At 37.1% G+C, this 18,968-nt stretch overlaps 3 protein-coding genes across 4 annotated transcripts; 1 reads left to right on the forward strand and 2 right to left on the reverse strand.

Annotated features, from left to right (window-relative positions):
• Positions 1 to 1,217: 1,217 nt before the first annotated feature.
• On the reverse strand, positions 1,218 to 2,660 carry hnrnpa0l (heterogeneous nuclear ribonucleoprotein A0, like). Its single transcript, XM_077247924.1, has one exon. The coding sequence runs from the start codon at positions 2,566 to 2,568 to the stop codon at positions 1,681 to 1,683; it is 888 nt and encodes a 295-aa protein (XP_077104039.1). The 5' UTR covers positions 2,569 to 2,660; the 3' UTR covers positions 1,218 to 1,680.
• Positions 2,661 to 3,922: 1,262 nt separating this feature from the next.
• Positions 3,923 to 6,366, reverse strand: hnrnpa0b (heterogeneous nuclear ribonucleoprotein A0b). The gene is made up of 2 exons (XM_077247869.1): positions 5,231 to 6,366; positions 3,923 to 4,094 (listed from the first exon to the last, which is right to left on the reverse strand). The coding sequence occupies exon 1, from the start codon at positions 6,306 to 6,308 to the stop codon at positions 5,364 to 5,366; it is 945 nt and encodes a 314-aa protein (XP_077103984.1). The 5' UTR covers positions 6,309 to 6,366; the 3' UTR covers positions 3,923 to 4,094; positions 5,231 to 5,363.
• Positions 6,367 to 9,487: 3,121 nt separating this feature from the next.
• Positions 9,488 to 18,616, forward strand: spdl1 (spindle apparatus coiled-coil protein 1). Of its 2 annotated transcripts, none has more exons than XM_077247906.1 (12): positions 9,488 to 9,662; positions 10,183 to 10,347; positions 10,469 to 10,645; positions 11,937 to 12,131; positions 12,243 to 12,392; positions 13,084 to 13,182; positions 13,403 to 13,513; positions 13,596 to 13,736; positions 13,813 to 13,916; positions 14,003 to 14,190; positions 16,532 to 16,814; positions 18,175 to 18,616. In XM_077247906.1, exons 2-12 carry the CDS (start codon positions 10,183 to 10,185, stop codon positions 18,332 to 18,334), a joined length of 1,773 nt encoding a protein of 590 aa, XP_077104021.1. In that variant the 5' UTR covers positions 9,488 to 9,662; the 3' UTR covers positions 18,335 to 18,616. The 2 variants fall into 2 exon arrangements, with proteins under 2 accessions (XP_077104021.1, XP_077104020.1); XM_077247905.1 differs by having other exon boundaries at positions 9,490 to 9,662; positions 12,243 to 12,396; positions 13,088 to 13,182.
• The last annotated feature ends 352 nt before the right edge of the window (positions 18,617 to 18,968 follow it).

Genomic DNA, 18,968 nt, shown 5'->3' on the forward strand with positions numbered 1-18,968 from the left:
TGGTACCTTATAATTGCTGCAGAAATTCTGTTCTTCCCTACTTGGCATTACTCAACCGCTTCATTGATTAAGAATATTGGCATAACAAATTGTATCTCCAAAATTATACATCAATCCTCATTAGCGTCCTTCATCTAAGACAGGGATGGGCAACTTCGATAGTGATTAGAGCCAACATTTTTTCTCCTTCATACCATGGTTAATACTAATCCACACCTTTTATACCATCTTACTCGGTTTACTTTTTATTAAGGGAAATCAATGTATAATTCAAGTATTTTTTTTTTTTTAAAGATTTTGTTAACTATAAAACTTGTGCAATTATGCTAGTACGAATGGGGAACTTTCGTGTCGGCTGACAATATTAGTTTACCCCAAGAAGCAAATGTAAACCATCTCAATTGCATTGTCTGTAAATTTGCAACAAATGTACAGCTGTCCTATTTTTGGGGTTCTAATTCTCAACCTTTAGAGAACAGTTAAAAACTGCTTATTCAAAAAATAATTCTTCAAAACGGTATTACCATAATCCACATACCATGAATAAAAATGCTATTTAAAAAAAAGTGCCAGTTATAGTCCCCGCCAGTTATCCATCCCTGATCTATGGGGGATTAAATTAAGATCGCTGCAGTATCTCAATGCTTGGTTGTCAGCCAACCTTGATCTCTAAAACCAGCATGTAATGAGATGTTGATTCAGATGTATTATGATATTTGACTATTTTAAGAGTACTGTTAAAAAAAAAAGTTCTAATTTCAAAAAAAACTTTAGGTGGTAGAAACCCTGAATTTCCAGCATCCATTACACATTCAATATCACATGATCCTAAAGAAATTTTATTACGCTGACTTGGTGCTCAATTTATCAATGTTGAGATGTCCAATATTTGTGCAAACTGTAATACACTTTTTCAAGATTCTATGAGAATCTGAAATGAATTGTCTATTTTGGTCAATCGCTGAATAAAAGTATTATATAAAAATGTTGCAGGCCCCAAACGTCAAAACCGTAGCAATTACTTAAAATGATTAATGTTTTTGAATCCAATGCGTTCAGACTAGATATCTAATTAAATTAAGTCTTAAGAGATGGTAGCCAAAAATATTTGAAGGAATGTTTGCCCAGCAGCTTATAAAGACAACAAAAAGTACTACAGATAGGTCACATCTAAAACAATGGTTTGCATCAAGAATGGGAGACAAGACCAAACAAAGTTTATGAAAAAGATTTTTAATGGTTAAAAGGCTTATATGGCCATTGTTGGATCAAATTAAATATACTTAAAAAAAAAAAAGGTTGTACAATAGGAACGGTGTAATGACGTTAAAACAACTAAATTACACTTAAAAACCAAAAGGAAAGAGGTCATGTAAATAAAAGTGAGCTGCTTAAATTTCATTACCCCTGAGTTTCATCTTTACCGATGGACAGGCAATAAACCTAGAACAGATCATACAGAAGCCTACATGGTGTTTTACAGGCTTAACTTGGGTAAACAGGACCACTTTAATCTAAACAAAGGAAAACAACGCGTCTGCTGGTACTGGTAATGGCACAGAGCAATTCTCTAATTTAAACCCAATACCAAACAAATAGTTTTGAAAGTCCAGTGTCCACACAGTTTACGTTAAAAAAAAAAAAAAAAAAGACGTACAGCTTAGAGTCACATTAGTGCTTCTAATATCCACCATAGCCACCTCTTCCATATCCACCACCGCCTCCTCCACCACCGCGTGGGTACGGCCCACTGCTCCTGCCGGAAAAGTAGCCTGCTTTCATGGCACCGTAACCAGAAGCCTGCTGTCCATAACCCTCGCCGAAGTCACTGTAGCCATTCCCGTTGCCGTATCCGCTGCTCATCTGGTCACTGTAGCCTCCTCCGTAAGCACTTTGGCTTTCGTAGCTGGTGTCGGTACCGTATCCGCCGTTCTGATAGCCGTAGTCGCCATAGTAACCACCTCTTCCGCCGCCATAGCCGCTTCCCCGGCCCATTCCTCGGCCTCCCCTTCCGCCGCGACCGCCGGTAGCTTGCATCTCCTGCTTGGTGAGCGCCTTCTTCACCTCCACCTTGTGTCCGATGATACTGTGGAATTTCATCACGACGGCTTTATCGGCAGAATCGTTGTCTTCAAAGTAAACAAAGCCGAAGCCTCGCTTTTTCCCAGTGTCTTTGTCGGTGATGACCTGAGCTTTCTCGATGGCACCGAACTGGGAGAAATAATCTTGGAGGTGTTCATCCTCGATGTCGTCTTTCAATCCCCCGACAAATATTTTCTTGACCTTGGCTAGCGCTTCTGGTCTACCAGCGTCTTCGCGGGCCACCGCGCGCTTCAGATCCACGTTGTTGCCGTCCACGACATGAGGCCTAGCAGCCATGGCGGCGTCTGCTTCCTCAACGCTCGAGTACGTTACGAAGCCGAAGCACCGGGAGCGCTGCAGTGGCTGGTTCATCACCACCACGCAGTCGGTCAGCTGTCCATATTGTTCAAAATGTGCCCGCAAGCCTTCGTCGGTTGTTTGGACGTTTAGGCCGCCAACAAATAGTTTGCAAAGCTGGTTAGTCATTTTCTTTCAATGGACGTACAACTGACGGAGATCACATGCAACGGAAGAAAGAAGTCAATGCTTTTGAAATGCGTTGTGGAGGCGTTTCCTTTTGTGCGCGTCAACACATGCGTAGTTGTTTCTGATTGGCTACAAAGTAAATCACTTAAACCAACCCCGTCTTATCAATTAACATGTTGCATTATGAGCTGAAATTAAAAGGATCAGTGCCAATTTGTGAATACATTAGTTTTGAGTTTAGAAACCTTACTGAATTTGGAAAGATTAAGTTGATACGTGTAAACAAAATTGTAATTCTGTTCCGAATCCAGGATTCACATGGTCCTGGAAATTTCAAAAGTGTGATTTTTCAGGCAAACGACATTTCTATGGAGTGTAATGTAATTATGTATATTTATATATATACACTTTTTTTTAAATTAATTTAAATCCATATAGTCATCACAAATGAGTAGAAAAGGCAAATAATTGTAGTATGAATTTCCATACACTATGAAATCAGGCAAAACCAAGTATACAATATAACTATAAACTTTAAATCCCCCTTTTTACTATATATATATATATATATATATATATACATACATTTACACACACAAATTATTGTTCAAATCCTTTACTTTTTAAAATCCCATCTTAGTTCAGCCTGTTTTTAAACACTGGAATAATTTTTCAGGCTTGTGGCCAAGGTATCTTATTGTGATGGCAGTTCATATTCATCTTGATGAACAAAACTTCTGTACCAATAACATTTCACAAGTGAGTTTCCACAATTCTAATCTAGGGAGTAGTCAAAAAAAAAATCACAAGTCTCAGTCTAAGCAACTAACTAAGCAAGCACAGTATATACAAAGCAGGGAGATCAGACATCAGATACACAACACATGATGGGTACTGCTATTGCTTGTAAACTGCATTTGTGCATGTTCAGCTCTGACAAACATTATCAAATTAATAAAGTACTAAGATTTGAGTATTATTGCTTTGTTTCACCATGTATGAGTGTGTGACAGAATACACTTGTTTTACTCGCAGTGCAAAAAGTCAAAAAAAAATTACCTTTTGTTGCAACATGTGTGAATAATTCTAAACTGCAGTCAGTGCATGCATTAACATTACAATGCACAAGCACTCAACACTATTTGCAGCTGTAAAAAGAGCTGTTTGCATATTTTACACATCCCGATGCTTCAACTTCTCCTGGCTACTCTATTGGACCATCTGTTTGTAAGGCACATATGCACAAATCCATCTCTAATGATCCTCAATCTTCTCCATATCCCTACAGATTCACCCATAAGAATTAAACTCATTCCAAACCACATCATAATACACACAAAAGAACGGCATGTGATCATTTCAAAGTTTTTTATTAAAAAGTATACACAAATACTTATAAATTATAACAGATTTCAAAAAAAGATTCCAGGTTTCACCAGTCCTTCATTATTAAAATAAAACCGAGTGGATCATGATCAGATAACCAAACTCCATGGCCACAGTTGAAGTCCAGCATCCGAGGTCATCTGGGGAGGAAGAAAAGAGAACACATTAGAAATGTAACAAAACAAAGATTTGGAAAGTTATAAAAGAGGGAAAAAAAAGTCAAGGCCCTAATAAGCCGCGGTGTTACACAGACCCAAATTCCATCGCACCAGTTCTTGTAAAGTCCACTTGACTTATGGATGGAGACTAAACAACTTATGGAATAAATAGTCCATTTATGAAAAATTGAAATACTTGACCAACACGTAGTGAAGACAGGTTGATTACATACCTAGATCGCAGGATGATATCCTAATGAGATATTTCAGTCCTATCACAATCGAACCCAGGTACTGAACAGGTTCCCTGTGCAAACAAACTGCTATACAGCTATTTTGAAGTACTGGAATAACTGAAAGAACACCTATATGTGGGAATCAAGAGTAAATAAACCATAAACACTATATATATATATAAATACTTGTATATCACTGAATGTGGGGCAGTCTTAAGTTTTGTCAAGTAGAAGTAATGCATATATGCTTTAATGATTATCTCAGGTGTGGTGGAAACCCATTAAAGTCTATCATCCAAAACGCCGTCTGAAAAGGATAATTAAGCTGTGAAACTTTTATTTAAAAAGTAACATACATTTGCATATCAATGTTTAACAATACTGGATTGATCTGAAGACATAATATACAATACACAAGAGAATGTTGGAAGTAATTATGCTCATACAGCGTTGAACTGAACTACATGAGTGAGTTTCTGATTTAGTTTACAAAATAAAAGAAATAACGTAGTCTACTCTATCCCATCATGATCAACTAGATTGGAAAAACTCGTGGTGGGTTTTACAAAGACGAACACAAACTCAAAACTGCATGCGTTAATCCCCCATGACACTGCTAAGCAACAATTTATATAGAAAACAAGTCTACTGAGAATGCATTGACAACATATCGCCAGTGTTGAAAAAAAAGAATTTAAAAACGAATGGGTTACGAACAAATCGCATTTGTTAAAAAAAAGGAAAAAAAGAAAACCAGGGCCAACTTGCTGCATGTCCTAAAACGTGGGAAATAAATGATATATAGATATATACGATAGAACATGTCCTACAACTAAAGCTGGTCGAGCAAGTCAGGTTTCTGGGAAGAGATCTTCTTCCTACCTGTTAAGAACTGAGGTCTTTAAGGTATGCTTTCACAGTGTCCGCCATCTCTTGCATGGCCGGGTGAATGAGCCCAATGTGGAAACCGAGAGAACCTAGGGGGACAGCTTTCCGAGTCTTTTCCCAAACTGCTTTAGTAGCCACCGTAGCCACCCCTGCCGTAACCAGGAGCACCGCCGCCGCCACGGGGGTAAGGGGCTCCGCTCCTTCCGGCGTACGTGCTTCCAGTCTTCATGGGCCCGTAGCCGGAGGACTGTTGGCCGTACCCGCTGCCAAAGTCACTGTAGCCGTTACCACCACCACCATAGCCTCCCATCTGATCGCTGTAGCCTCCTCCATATCCAGCCCCGTAACCTCCTCCGTAGGCTCCGCTTCCATAGCCACCGCCGTAGCCGCCATCACTGCTGCCGTAGCCTCCGCCATAGCCACCACCGTAGCTGCCGTATCCTCCTCTCCCGCCACCGAAGCCATTTTGATTCCGCCCCATTCCTCTTCCTCCTCCTCTCCCCCTGCCGCCCCGCGCTCCACCGGCGGCCTGGATCTCTTGCTTCGTGAGCGCCTTCTTTACCTCCACTTTGTTTCCGTTGATCATGTGAAACTTGAGCACGACGGCCTTGTCGGCCGAGTCGTTATCTTCGAAGTGAACAAAGCCGAACCCGCGCTTCTTGCCGGTGTCTTTGTCAGTGATGACTTCGGCTTTCTCGATCATGCCGAACTGCGAGAAATAATCGGTGAGGTCGTTCTCTTCGATGTTCTCTTTTAGGCCCCCGACGAATATTTTCTTGACTTTTGCGAGAGCTTCGGGCTTCCCCGCGTCTTCCCGAGCCACGGCTCTCTTCAGCTCCACGTTTTTACCGTCTACAACATGTGGCCTAGCGGCCATTGCAGCATCGGCCTCCTCTGCTGAGGAGTAAGTTACGAAGCCGAAACAACGGGACCGCTGAAGTTGATCGTTTTGGACCACCACGCAGTCCGTAAGTGCCCCGTACTGTTCAAAATGAGCGCGGAGGCCATCATTTGTTGTTTGGACGTTCAGACCGCCAACGAAAAGTTTGCAAAGCTGCTCCATTCCTGACATATCTCGCCGTTAGACCGCCGTGTCGACTCAACTGTTCAGAAAGGAAAGGGCCTTTTTTAAAACGACTGTCGTCATGACGCAATGTTCTCTCCCGCAGTAAGACACGCCTCTTCGCTGGAAAAAAGGCGGGCTTTGTGGAATGGTGAATTGTAAATAGCATCAGAGAATTTCGGCTCTGATAGCATGTTCTTCTAACCATATAAAAGTTAAATAATACAAAATAAACTAGCCTGTCAGGTTTTTTAGCTCAGTTTTTGTTTTTCAAATATGCACACTTACGTTAAAATATTTTTTGATGGAACCCATGTCTAAAAAACGAATTCTCTTAGAACAACAAAATGAACAGCTCTGTTAGCTCTACATTCAACAATATTCACCTATGAGAAAGCAAATAAGGCACTATCTGACAGCCAATGCACTAACAAATCAATGCAATAAAATTATTACAATTGTGAAACACGTAGGCTAGCAGGTAAAAGACAGAGAGAATCACTATGAATTCACGTTTGACCATTAGGGCATTTGTGTTACTCTTGGTAGCATTTTTGCCCATGGACTGGTTAATTTCTACTATCGACTATGACCCACATCATCTGAATAATTAGTCAATGATTGCAACTTTATTTGTAAGACAATGATTTATGAATTGTTTTATTGAACGGTCACATTAAATAGTTAGACAAACCAATATTCAATGTATTTCTTTACATTATTCATATTCTCTAGCCTACTAGCTTAAAGCTGCAATAGGCATGCACACATATGCATACACACACACACACACACACACACACACACACACACACACACACACACACACACACACACACACACACAAACAAAAGAAAAGATAATTTAATTTCTAGGCAATAAGGCAAAGGTGACATAACTGGAAAACTTCCATTCAAATTTTCCTCTTTTAAATGTTTTATTGAGAAGTGTAAGATAAATATTATTTGTGTATGCAATCAATATCACTACTTATACATGATTACATTTGTAAACTTACACAAGTTACTTTTAATCATGAAATATATATTTTTTCCTTTACGTGTGTGTGTGTGTGTGTGTGTGTGTGTGTGTGTGTGTGTGTGTGTGTGTGTGTGTGTGTGTGTGTGTGTGTGTGTGTGTGTGTGTGTGTGTGTGTGTGTGAAACAGAATTTTTATTTTATGTATGTGTTTCTAACAGAAGGATTAGGAAGGAGGACAAAGTATAAAAAAAATACTGTTAACTAGGCCTATGTGTTTTCCAATTAAAAAATATGTATATCAGGAAGGACATATTATGGGATGTTGAGGAAGACCAATGTGTATGAACATAAACCAAATGATAATGATATGATAATAATTTTTTCTCCAATCAATGAATATGTGTGATTTTACTGAATAAATACTCTGTTTTGCTTAGCTCATTTTGTTGCTCTCTGAGATGTTGTTAGAGAGACTACCCAGTTTCAGACAAACATATTTTTTTTTACCATTGAGTGTTCTGACTTTAATTTTATTGGTGAATTTCCACCACAGGGGACAGATGGCCGGGTGACCTATCACTCAGCATGAGCAATAGGAACTGATGGTCATGATCTGCATAACAGATGAAGTGTCTGGAGCCAGCACTTTACAGATATTTGGTGACACTTAATGCTCATGGGTGGAGATAATGCATGAGAGTGTTCTCACCTTTTAATATGCAAAACTCACCCATCGTCTAAGTGTGAGATACAGTTTCAAGCAGTTTTGGCTGCATATTTTGAATTGACCTTAAGAACTTATTTGTGATATGATTGTGTTTAGAGTTTCATTGTTGAGCATGTCCGCACCTTTAGGAGTGCAATGAGTTAAAGACTGTCGGGGGCAGGGAGGGCAGACATCTTTTCAGTATTGGGCTAGGATATTTTCCCTCAAACAGTGATACTGTAAGGACATTGCATAGGCAGAAATTAGTACATGTGTTTAATTTTTTTACGCGTGTCCAATAACACAAGAAGTAGCTGACGATGGATGATGATGTGACTCATGAGTCCAGTTTAGACCAGATATAAATTAAAACACAAATTAATACACAAATCGGTTCAAATTAATTTAATAATTTACATTCGTCTTGGATAATCTGCTCGACACTTGTTTTCAAGTTACCCAAGATCCAAGATGTATTGCAGGGTGTAAAAATGGCCATGTTTGTCTGCCATCTCACAGAACCTGAAAGGAATCTGAAACTGTTGACAAGCTCATGAATGTTGATTGTGTATCTCCATCCACCTCAAAACAATATTCTACTCTTTTTGAATGGGATATATATTTTTGTCATGGTTAGCTTGATTACCTAACTTATATGCTAGGCCTATTAAGCAGCAAAACTGTTTTCAAAATTGATAATAATAAGAAATTTTACTGGAACACCAAATCAGCATATTAGAATGATTTTTTGAAGGATTAAGTGAAAATGAAGACTGGAGTAATGATGCTGAAAACTCAACTTTGCCTTCAAATGATTAAGAAAATATATATTTTTTAATATCAAAGAGAAGTGTTATTTGAAATTATAACAGGTTTACTGTATTTTCTATCAAATAAATGAAGGCTCGGAGCGTAAGAGGCTTCTTTCAAAAGATTTCTTTCATAAAAAAATGTTACTTACCTCACATATTTGAATAAGAGTGCCTATTTTGTTGTTTATTATCCAATCATTATTTAAAAACCAGCATAACAGTTTTGTGTTTTATACTCTTTATTGAAGCTTTGCTTAAAAAGAGCATTCTTCATTTTCTGTGGATTTTCCATATGCTCACAGCAATCAGTTAAACTCACCTATAGGCTACTATTGACACAGAACTCAAATAGCCTACTCACTAAGTTACATTTCCAAGGTCAAAAATCTCAAGAGGGGGCCAAAAATAGGGGAAAATCCATCCAATTGAGGCATTTTTTGGTGTTTTTATTAATTGTTTGTTTTTATTTTTTGCATTGAAATGTTGAGAATATGTTGTTATTGTTTTCATTATTGTTATTATTTTTTAATATACATAATATAGTGTTAAATAATGCAACATTTGCATTTCGGTTACAGTACATTCAAAAATAAAGGTCGATTTTTGGCCCTTTGTAGTAAAAAGTTTGGGGCCCTCTGATCTAAATCAAAACCAGTATGCCCATTGCCCACTGAGTGACACTAGAGAGGACGACGCATTGTTCAGCATTGGAAACCTCGCGTTTTCTCGCGATATGTGATTGACGACTGCTGCAGAATTCAAACAAACCTGCCGTTTGAAAGTTCCCGAGCAGGAAAGCAGCTGGTGCTGTTCATTCTTCAGATACAATATTGGCATCATCACCAACTACCCTTTGAATCTAAAGGTAAAGAAATTTAGACATCTATGTTGTTCTGTAGCTGTAAATTATATGGGGCACAAAGAAAACAGACTTTTTATGAATACCACGCGATGTTTGTAAATGGGCGTTTGCATACTAGTCTTCCCGACGTAAGTTAACGAACTAAGTCAATGCAGTTAACGTAACGTTAATTGACCCGAAACATCAGAGTCTGCCTCTGTCATTTACTCACCCTCATGCTTTTTCTAGGAACTTTATTACGTGGAGAATGACGGCCTTAACCTACGTTATGGGGAAAACATTTCGAAATCTTTGACTTTGTGTGGGCATTTTTTTGGTTCAGTGAGGAAAACAGCTTATCAATCATACTAAGTGATGTTTTTGAAAGTTTTCTGTGATGGGTTGGTTAGGGGATCGAATATACAGTTTGTAACTTACAATATAAAATCATTGTCTATAGAAAGTCCCGATAAAAATGGAAACCCAACGTGTGTGTGTGTAAAAGATAAATGTCAACACAATCTTCCACATACACTTATTTCAGATGTCAGACCTAGAGGATGAGATTAAAATGTTGCAGCAGAAGTTGCAGGAAAGAGAAGAGGCTCTTCAGAAGGCTGGACAGTATGGACTTCAACTTTTGTATGAAAAAATGGATATGCACAACAAATTGGAGGAACAGCAAATCGAGATGTCCAGTGTCATTGAGGTACTAACTCAACATTGATTGACCATTTGATTTTCACAATATGATGATGATTGATAATTGATCAGTAAATGTTTTCTTAAATGTGATAAAATGTTATTTTCACGGTATTCTGTAATTGCAGGCCCTGGAACAAGAGAAATACACTTTGCAAAGGGAAGTCGAGTTAAAGGCCCGGATGTTGGAGAGTTTGCGATCAGAATTTGATTTAGTCAAAAACCAACAGAAACATCAAATAGAGCAGCAGCAAACTCTGCTGGAGAGGAACCATGCACTTGAGCTCAGTGACTTAAAGAATAAGGTCAGATTATATGCCTTTCCTGTTCAAAAGTGGTAGGTTTCCCGTCATATTTATGTTCAAATGTTTTTTGACAATTGGAAGATGGATGAAGTGTTCAAGAAACCAAAAAAGTAACATTTTTGCATTTGGTGATGCAACTAGAAGCAAAGAAATTAAAGAAATTACACACTAGGTAATTTGTTTGCTGTATCAGAAATTTTAAGAAAATTGCCTTATTTTTCCACCACATAAGAGGTGAGCAACAATGCTAAAAATTAAAATTTCAACCAACCATAGGCCTATTTCATGCTTTTAAAAGAGGGATAAAATACCCCCCTTTTTAAAACTTTATTTTAACATAAAGCCTTTTGCAGAAAGAGGAAAGCATGCCTGAGAAATATATATACTCATTTTGTAATAACAGCACTGCCTGTTGAATTTATAAGGGCTAAAATTAAGAGGTCACGACGCTTCAGTGCTCTGTCAAGTCCGTGACATTTTAAAGATTAAGTTTATATAATATAAAATGTATAAATAAAAATAACTTGAAACTTTATATGCAAAGCTAAATTATGTTTATGCTTTTTAGCGTCGAAATTTCATCCCACTACTCTGCTCTGAACAACCATGATAATGCGTTACGGACGTTTCATATCAAATCATGAATATGACTATTGCTGTGATCGGTTTCAGGCTTACCGTATATCAGTGCATATCCAATAAAGGCAATAATATTTGTGCTTTGTTAGTTTTAATATGAAAAAAAAAAACGGTTTTCGAACAATCATCGAATATTATTTTTGCTTGAAATGCCAATCCTTAATATTTGAAGTTTTAAATGCCTGTTTGAAGTCTCTGAAAGTTTTAAAGCAGTCTTTTAGTGCCACTTTCAGAGTGGTCATGTCTGTAACGGAGAACTGTCACGTCCGTAACATTGTTTTTTCCTCATAAATGGTAACACGGAAAATTATATAAAATGATTATGTAAATGTTCTGTGGAGAGCCAACCCTTTTTCATCCGGTGGGTAGTATTACTTTTGTTTTGCGCTGTGTAAATCACAGAATTACTAAAAAACATTTTGCCACCTAAAAGTTTTTGTCACGTCCGTAACGCATGTGTATTTCCCTCATATTAAATATAAAACACATGTGTAGACTGATCTTTTTCTAATGTCTGGACTCCTTTATTAAGGGAGTATGGATATATATATATACAGACATTTCAATATATTGGTATTAAATGCATTTTCTTAGAATTTATATTTCAAGTTTTGACTGCAAATGTCATGTCCATAACGCTGGAATTGCTCAGGTGGAGAAAATGAAGACAGATTTAGAGGAGGCTCAACTTGCTGAGAAGCAGATGAGACACAAGCTGGATCAACAGTCTGAAGCACTAAGCAGCAAAACCGAAGAACTACGCGTCCTTACAGAACATGCACATGAAACAATGTCCTCAGAGATACTTGAGCTGCAAGTGCAGAAGATGGATATGGAATCAGCAATGGTAGAGTACTTTCCAATCTTTATTTTTAATGGAAGAATATTCATAGAATGTTTCCTAGAAATAAGCAATGTCAGTGTGCCTTTGGTGTTGAAGTGTGATCTTGTCTTGCAGGCGTCTTTGGAGCAGGAGCTTCAGGAGGCACGGTACAAAGAAGAGCAGCTACATTTGGCTAACACTACCCTCCAGAGGCAACTGGAGAGACTCACAGAAGAGAAGGAAGAGAGAGAGAAAGAGGCGGTGTCCTGCTATAATGCTTTGGAGGCATGTCAATTAACATTTTCAAGTAAAAATAAAACATGTATTTACACTACCTTTCAAAAGTTTGGGATTTAAAAAAAAAGAAGTATATTATGTATGGCTCACCAAAGCAGCATTTATTTGATCCGAAATACAGTAAAAGCAGTAATATTGAAAAATATTATTACAATTTAAAATAGTTTTTTACTATTTAGATATACTTTGAAATTTAATTTATTCCTGTGATGGCTAGCTGAATTTTCATTAGCCATTACTCCAGTCTTCAGCGTCACATGGTCCTTCAGAAATAATTCTAAAATGCTGATTTGATGCGCAAGAAACATTTCTTAAAATTTGCTCAGTTGAAAAAAGTTGTGCTGCTTGATATTTTTGTTAAAACCGTGATAGATTTTTTCAGGATTCTTTGCTGAATTTAACATTCAAAAGAACAGCGTTTATTTGAAATCTTTTGTAACAATGTTCAAGACTTTACTGTCACTTTTTATACATTTAATGCGCCCTTGCTAAATTAAAGTATGCATTTCCACAAACATTTAAACAGTACAGTATATTGGTAAAGATCTAGTACTGCAGGTAATATTTCTTATAGTGATAAGTATATCCACATGAAATTCTGATGCACATTTTATGCACTGATTGAGGGGAAAAATACAGAAAAATATTCAGCACAAAATTTTTTTTCTACTCGATGTAGAAAGCTCGTGTAGCCAACCAAGACCTTCAGATCCAGATGGAACAGGTGTTGCAGCAGGCGCAAGATCCAAACAGCAAAGGCAATTCCTTGTTTTCTGAGGTACAGTATTGAGAATTACTACTTTCTTCATAACTTTAATTATGTCTAAGGCTTAATGTATTTTGATGTATTTTGCAACACCATTTAAAAAATAAGGTAGTACACCTAATACATTTAGTATAAACAGTTAAAATGGGGCATTGCTTCATAATAATGAGATAGTTATGATAGTTTCATTTAATTTTTTTTGTACTATGACAAAACATTTGGATTTGCACAGGTAGAGGACAAGAGAGCAGAGATGGAGCGGCAGCTGAACAGTATGAAAAGACAGCATGAGTCTCTTCAAAAGCAGCATGCTCTCATCAAACAACACATGCACCGCATGAAGGTAAATAGTGTTTTTTGATAAATGCTTTACATTTTATTTATAGTTTTCCTCATTGTTGTTTTCCTTGTGTCTGCTGTTTTAGATGCAGATAGCTACTCTTATGCAACTCCAGAGCAACAGGGCCGACCCAGCCCAGCTTGAACGATTGCAGTTCATGTTATCTGACAAGAACAATGAGATTGAAAGCCTGATGATGAAAGTAAGAGAACTGGAGAAAGAGAAGGTAAGGTTAGCATATTAGATCCAGCATTGAAATGAAACATTACAGTTTGAGTAATGTCTAACTCTGTCATCAACAGACGACTGCAACAGACCAACATCCACCTGCCCCGTCTAAAGAAGGCGAGTTTATGGATGAAACTTATTATACAGACCTATTAAAAATGCAAATTTCAAATTCAAAGTAAGTGTTCTCTCATTAATTATTTGTACTGGTGGTGGTGATACTTTAGTACTTTTTTAATGCAATTATGACATTTATGTGTATAGGAAGGATGCAGAGAAACTAAAAGACGAGTTATCCATGGCAAGAATGAAAGCTCTCTCTGAAAGTCAGAGAGTTATGGAACTGGAGAGGAAACTGTATGGGACAGAGCAAGCGCTGAAACAAAGACACAGTGACAATATGAGGCTCCAATTCAAGCTTGAAGAACTAAAGATGAAATACACACCTAATGGTAATTTTTTTCATCTCTGAGCCCTAGTTTTCTACATGAACCAGCTTAGTGCAACAGTTGGGTTCCAAAAGTAAAAATCTCTTTAATTTTTTTATACCCATAGGGGAATTTAGACTTTATTTGTCCCCATAGGGCAATTGGTGTTGCAGCAAGATAAACACAGGACAGTCACAGATGCACAAATACAAGACAAAAACAGGCCCTGGATATAAAACAGAGTATTGAGAAAAATAAATGTGACCAATAAAACGTCCCCAACAAAAACAGCATAGGGTCAATAAATGTCTTCTCTCTCTCTCAGGTCTTCTCTATTTCATTCAAGAAATAAATAAATTAAAACAAACGGTGAACAAAACATAAACCTTAAACCTGTGCCTCGCTGCTGGTCGCTGCATGAGCATGCGTCCTTCCAATCAATCAAATTCCATTGAATTTAACAATAACATTAAAACTTTAAAGACTGACCTACTGTGAGCTACAAGGTTGTTAATCAATGACATACAGGATTGGGATGGGCATTTCAAGCAAAAATAATAATCAATGATCCCTTGGAATTATTCTATTATTATTCGAAAATCGCACCCCTCCCCACATGCAATATTCCGCTCTATGCCAGCGCGCTCCACTCATGATCAGCTCACGCTAATCGGTAAAACGTTTGCACAAACCGCTCCGACATGAAATTTCTCTGTACTGTAGGCTACTATACTTTTTGTAGCCATTAAAGAAAACGTATTTAGTTTCATATTTGTTTAAATAATATAATATTATTTTTTTATTTCATCTATGTTGATTATGTGAAAAGTGAACAGCGTGAATAAGATAGAATCATAAAATGCTCAATATATTGGGAGACTATGGAGTCAGACATCATTTTGACCACTTAATTAAGTTTTGTTTTGTTGAAAGCCTTTTCTTTAAAATGAATTTAGTTTTGTATAAATTGTATCTTAATCAATGTTTCATCAACCAATTGCCTGGATTTAATAAATAAGAAGCAAATATAGCAGACAATATAATCAGGACACGGAGGCGCCGGCGCGTCAACTGGAGCTTGTCTCATAAATTAACCAAAACTCAGCGTATAAGCTACTTTCCTCACAGACCTGAGAAATATATCTATAGAAAGCTTGAAATGTTTACTTTTAAACAAAACAATTCAAAACGAAAAGAAACGGACTACTCTCTGCTTATGGAATCTGTATGAAATGTGCATTTCTCTCCGGCGCGTTCACTCCTGCAAAGATGGCGAGTCAGCATCGTCAACTTCATATTTGCAGCTGACACTGACGCAGAAAACATTAATTTATTAATAAACAATTAAAATCTCTTTGCTATATTTGACACATTCATAATCATTACTTTTGCCGGTTCTTTGTGGCAAGCTTTATGCATTTGCTGTTATTGGCAGTGCCGCCCTCTGGTTATATGAACGCATCACCACTGCATCAGCACCAAAAACACGGGGATTTTTTTTAGATGATAATCGCACAACCTATTCGATATTCTATAATTTAATCAACTAATCATATTTTCGAAAATCATGACTCATCCCTAATATAGTATGTCATCAGCCTGCAGTATTTCAACTTGTTTTTTTAAATAATTGTGTTTAACAGGGGAATTCATGGTAAAAAACGTTAAAAGTTAAAGGAAATTAACTCTTGCGCGCCCACTCCCACGAAGCACTGCGAATGGCACGATGGAGTCAGTCTCCCTGCTCCCACAAAAACAGCTTAAATTATTGTGCGTTTATATACTGTATATATATATGTGTATAAAATCAAAGTTTATATGTGAATAAAAGCCTAAATTTATTCTGTCCATCATATAAAACGATCATGTCTCTTCAGAAGACTTGGATTAAGAATCAAAATCAGAAAGCTTTATTGCCAGGTATGTTTGCACATACGAGGAATTTGTTTTGGTGACAGATGCTTCCACAGTACAAACAGAAGGACTGTGACAGGATACAGATAACAAAAAGAATAAGTAAATAGGAAATAAAAATATATATATATATATAAATAAATAAATAAAAATAGACAATAGACATTATGTAGGCATGTATGTATGTACAAATGCAAGGAAATGTAAATAAGATTAAGAACTTCGGTGTGTTAAATAAATAAATGTATAAATATTGTTGTGTATTTCACGTTTATTGCTAAGTAGGGGCATTAACAGTTTATGAGGTGGATTACCTCATTAAAAAATCCCAATGGGAAAAATACTTTCCCTGAAAAAGTGGTTGGGCATTTTAGTTGGTAACTGCTGTAATAATTAATCTTTGTGCTGCTGTTATATACTGGTCATAAATGTAACATTGTTTTGTATTCAGAGGTGAACAAAGCCCAAGTACAGAAACGGCGGAGAGAGAAATTTCCAGTTCCAGAGGAAAAGTCAGCACCTAGCAACGAGAATGGTGCAACCATGGATATTGAGCCGAGCAAGGGCTTGAGTGAACATACAGAGGAAAAAACCCTGAGTCATCCCATTGAGAAACCAGTTGTGATCCTGTTGCAGTCTGCACAACCCACAGAACCCAACCCTGTCATGCCCCGTGAGAGCAGGTCTGTCCGAATCTGTGAGGATCCCCCAGTCTGCATTTCTGATGCGCCCAGGTCAGTGCCAACCTCTGCATGCCAACCCTTCTCCCTTCTGCTGCGCTGTGTCAACTTTTCAGTCTTTGTCATCTTCCTCTTCCTGGGTCTTATGAGAACATTCATGCCTCGACCACTTCCTGCTCTACCACTGCCTCTCAGGAATCCTGTTGCTGGAAGGAACTTATTTTAACATTTAATCCCATAAGATCTTGTTTAATGACTAGACTTTAAGATTAAATTGTTAAGGACTGTTAAATCAATATGAAATGTAGAGTAATACAAGAGTTTTACAAACTTATAATACAACCTTTTTTTGCTCTTCAACTGTTTTTTAACTGTAGCTACGTTTCTATCACCGTTTTTGTGCAATTTGAAGTATCGCATCAGAAACGACAAACGAGTGATGGAAACATAAAAAAAAAGTTGAATCCCTTAATCCGCAAAAAAGTTTTTATGCTCGCTTGAGGTGGTTTTTGACTTGAGCGAAAAAGAGTTAATGTGAATAATTAGAGATGGAAACACATTTGCCGAATAAATTCGGACATAGCAAACATTAAAGGGGAACTTGGCAATTATTTCAACTTAATAAAACCGTTTAGAAATCATTTGGATGGTTTAATAACCTGTTCCGGTGAAAATGGTGACTTTCCCTGCTCCCCCCAACGTTCCCAGGGGGAAAAAAACCTTGCAACATGGGGACTAACGTCCCGGTAAGTTGGAAATAGTCTTGTGGGAAGCGAGAACGAGCGAGAAACACAAACTGCTTTACGGCAATTCGACATAAACACACACGCCACCCTCAATGTGTATGATGTATTACCCAACTCGGTAGACATAGCTCCACACGATAAAGTCGGCCGGCTCCGATAATAACAAATGCACATGAGCAGGGGTAGAAAAGGGGAGGAGGGTGCCGCAAGTGAGTTTTTTTACGACATTGTTGTGTGAAATACGCCTCACAGTTGTAGGGGGAGCTCGCTGAGAAAACATGCGACAACAAAAGTGAAAATCAGCGAAGAAATACCTAGAGTTGCCAAGTTCCCCTTTAAACCCACGTGACTAATTGAACGTTTCTCCTGATAGTGTTTTATTTACTGTTGGTTACTAGGTTACCAATACCACCGTCATCTACTCAAACAACTTGATGAAAACTTACCTAATTCGCTTTTTTTTTTTTTTTTTGCCAACTTTGAAATGATTTGCTTGACATTTGGATGGAAACCCAGGTACTGAGATTAAAATTTTTAGTTTTAAAGAATTACTCCTGTGGCCGTAGTAAATAGTAAAAATGTTAACTTAAAAATGTTGTTCTATAAAATTGAATTTTAGCACTTAAGATCTACCATGAACCACCACAAACTGAATAATTTGCCTGTAGGTCTCCTGTAAGTGACTCCAATAGCAAAAAAGAGGATCAAACTCATCATAGCAGTGAAGAGGAGGAGAACTGGAGAACTGAAAGGAAGAAGAAAAAGTACCAACAACCCACTCATGTTAACTCAGAGAAAACCATGGCAAACGAATGTGCTCAACAGTAGTTTGGCTAATACAAAATGTGAATCATTTGTCATAGTAAAAAAAAAAACATATCGAGTAAGTATTTTGGCAGGTTTATAATGTGCATCATTAATTAATTGATTTGTGACTTGTCCTGCCTATGCACATTTGTAGCACATTTTTTCATTTTTTTTCATATTTATGAATACCTCTGTAATATTAACTATTTGAGACAGTTTGAATAAAGAAAAAAAAGAATGAATGCAGTCTTAATGCATTCTTTCTTACTGTATATGCTGTAATAAACTTCCTGTGTACCATTATTTTTATGTTCTATAATGGTTTATAAACATTTAGATTAGATGTTTACAATTAGAACTAGTTTTTGTTTTTCTCTTTGAGACATAATTGATGAATAGTAATAAGCCATTGTGTTATTGTATAACGAGTACAGTTACTTGGTATTTGACGTTCTCTCATCATACGTTCTGCTGTAGTTGTACTTTGTGTAAAATGGTATTTCATTATTTTATCCTTATTGCTTAATTTGTGTTCTTGGAAAAAAAGTTTGTATATATTTTTATTATGTTTAGTAAATATATACATAATTAACAGGTAGTTTACATTTCTAGCCTTGTGTACTATTTTAAAATTGTAATATAAAAATATTTTAAA

Source organism: Siphateles boraxobius, unplaced genomic scaffold (assembly GCF_051911475.1).
Source record: "Siphateles boraxobius isolate OS27281-9 unplaced genomic scaffold, OSU_SipBor_1 3, whole genome shotgun sequence".
Classification (NCBI taxonomy): domain Eukaryota; kingdom Metazoa; phylum Chordata; class Actinopteri; order Cypriniformes; family Leuciscidae; genus Siphateles; species Siphateles boraxobius.

Bases quoted from the DNA above. Each gene is read 5' to 3' on its own strand.
- spdl1 (XM_077247906.1), top strand. From the start codon at position 10,183: ATGTCAGACCTAGAGGATGAGATTAAAATGTTGCAGCAGAAGTTGCAG. The intron at 12,393-13,083 runs GCATGTCAATTA...TACTCGATGTAG, and splicing joins CCTGCTATAATGCTTTGGAG to AAAGCTCGTGTAGCCAACCA. The intron at 14,191-16,531 runs GTAATTTTTTTC...TTTTGTATTCAG, and splicing joins GATGAAATACACACCTAATG to AGGTGAACAAAGCCCAAGTA.
- hnrnpa0b (XM_077247869.1), bottom strand. From the start codon at position 6,308: ATGTCAGGAATGGAGCAGCTTTGCAAACTTTTCGTTGGCGGTCTGAAC.
- hnrnpa0l (XM_077247924.1), bottom strand. From the start codon at position 2,568: ATGACTAACCAGCTTTGCAAACTATTTGTTGGCGGCCTAAACGTCCAA.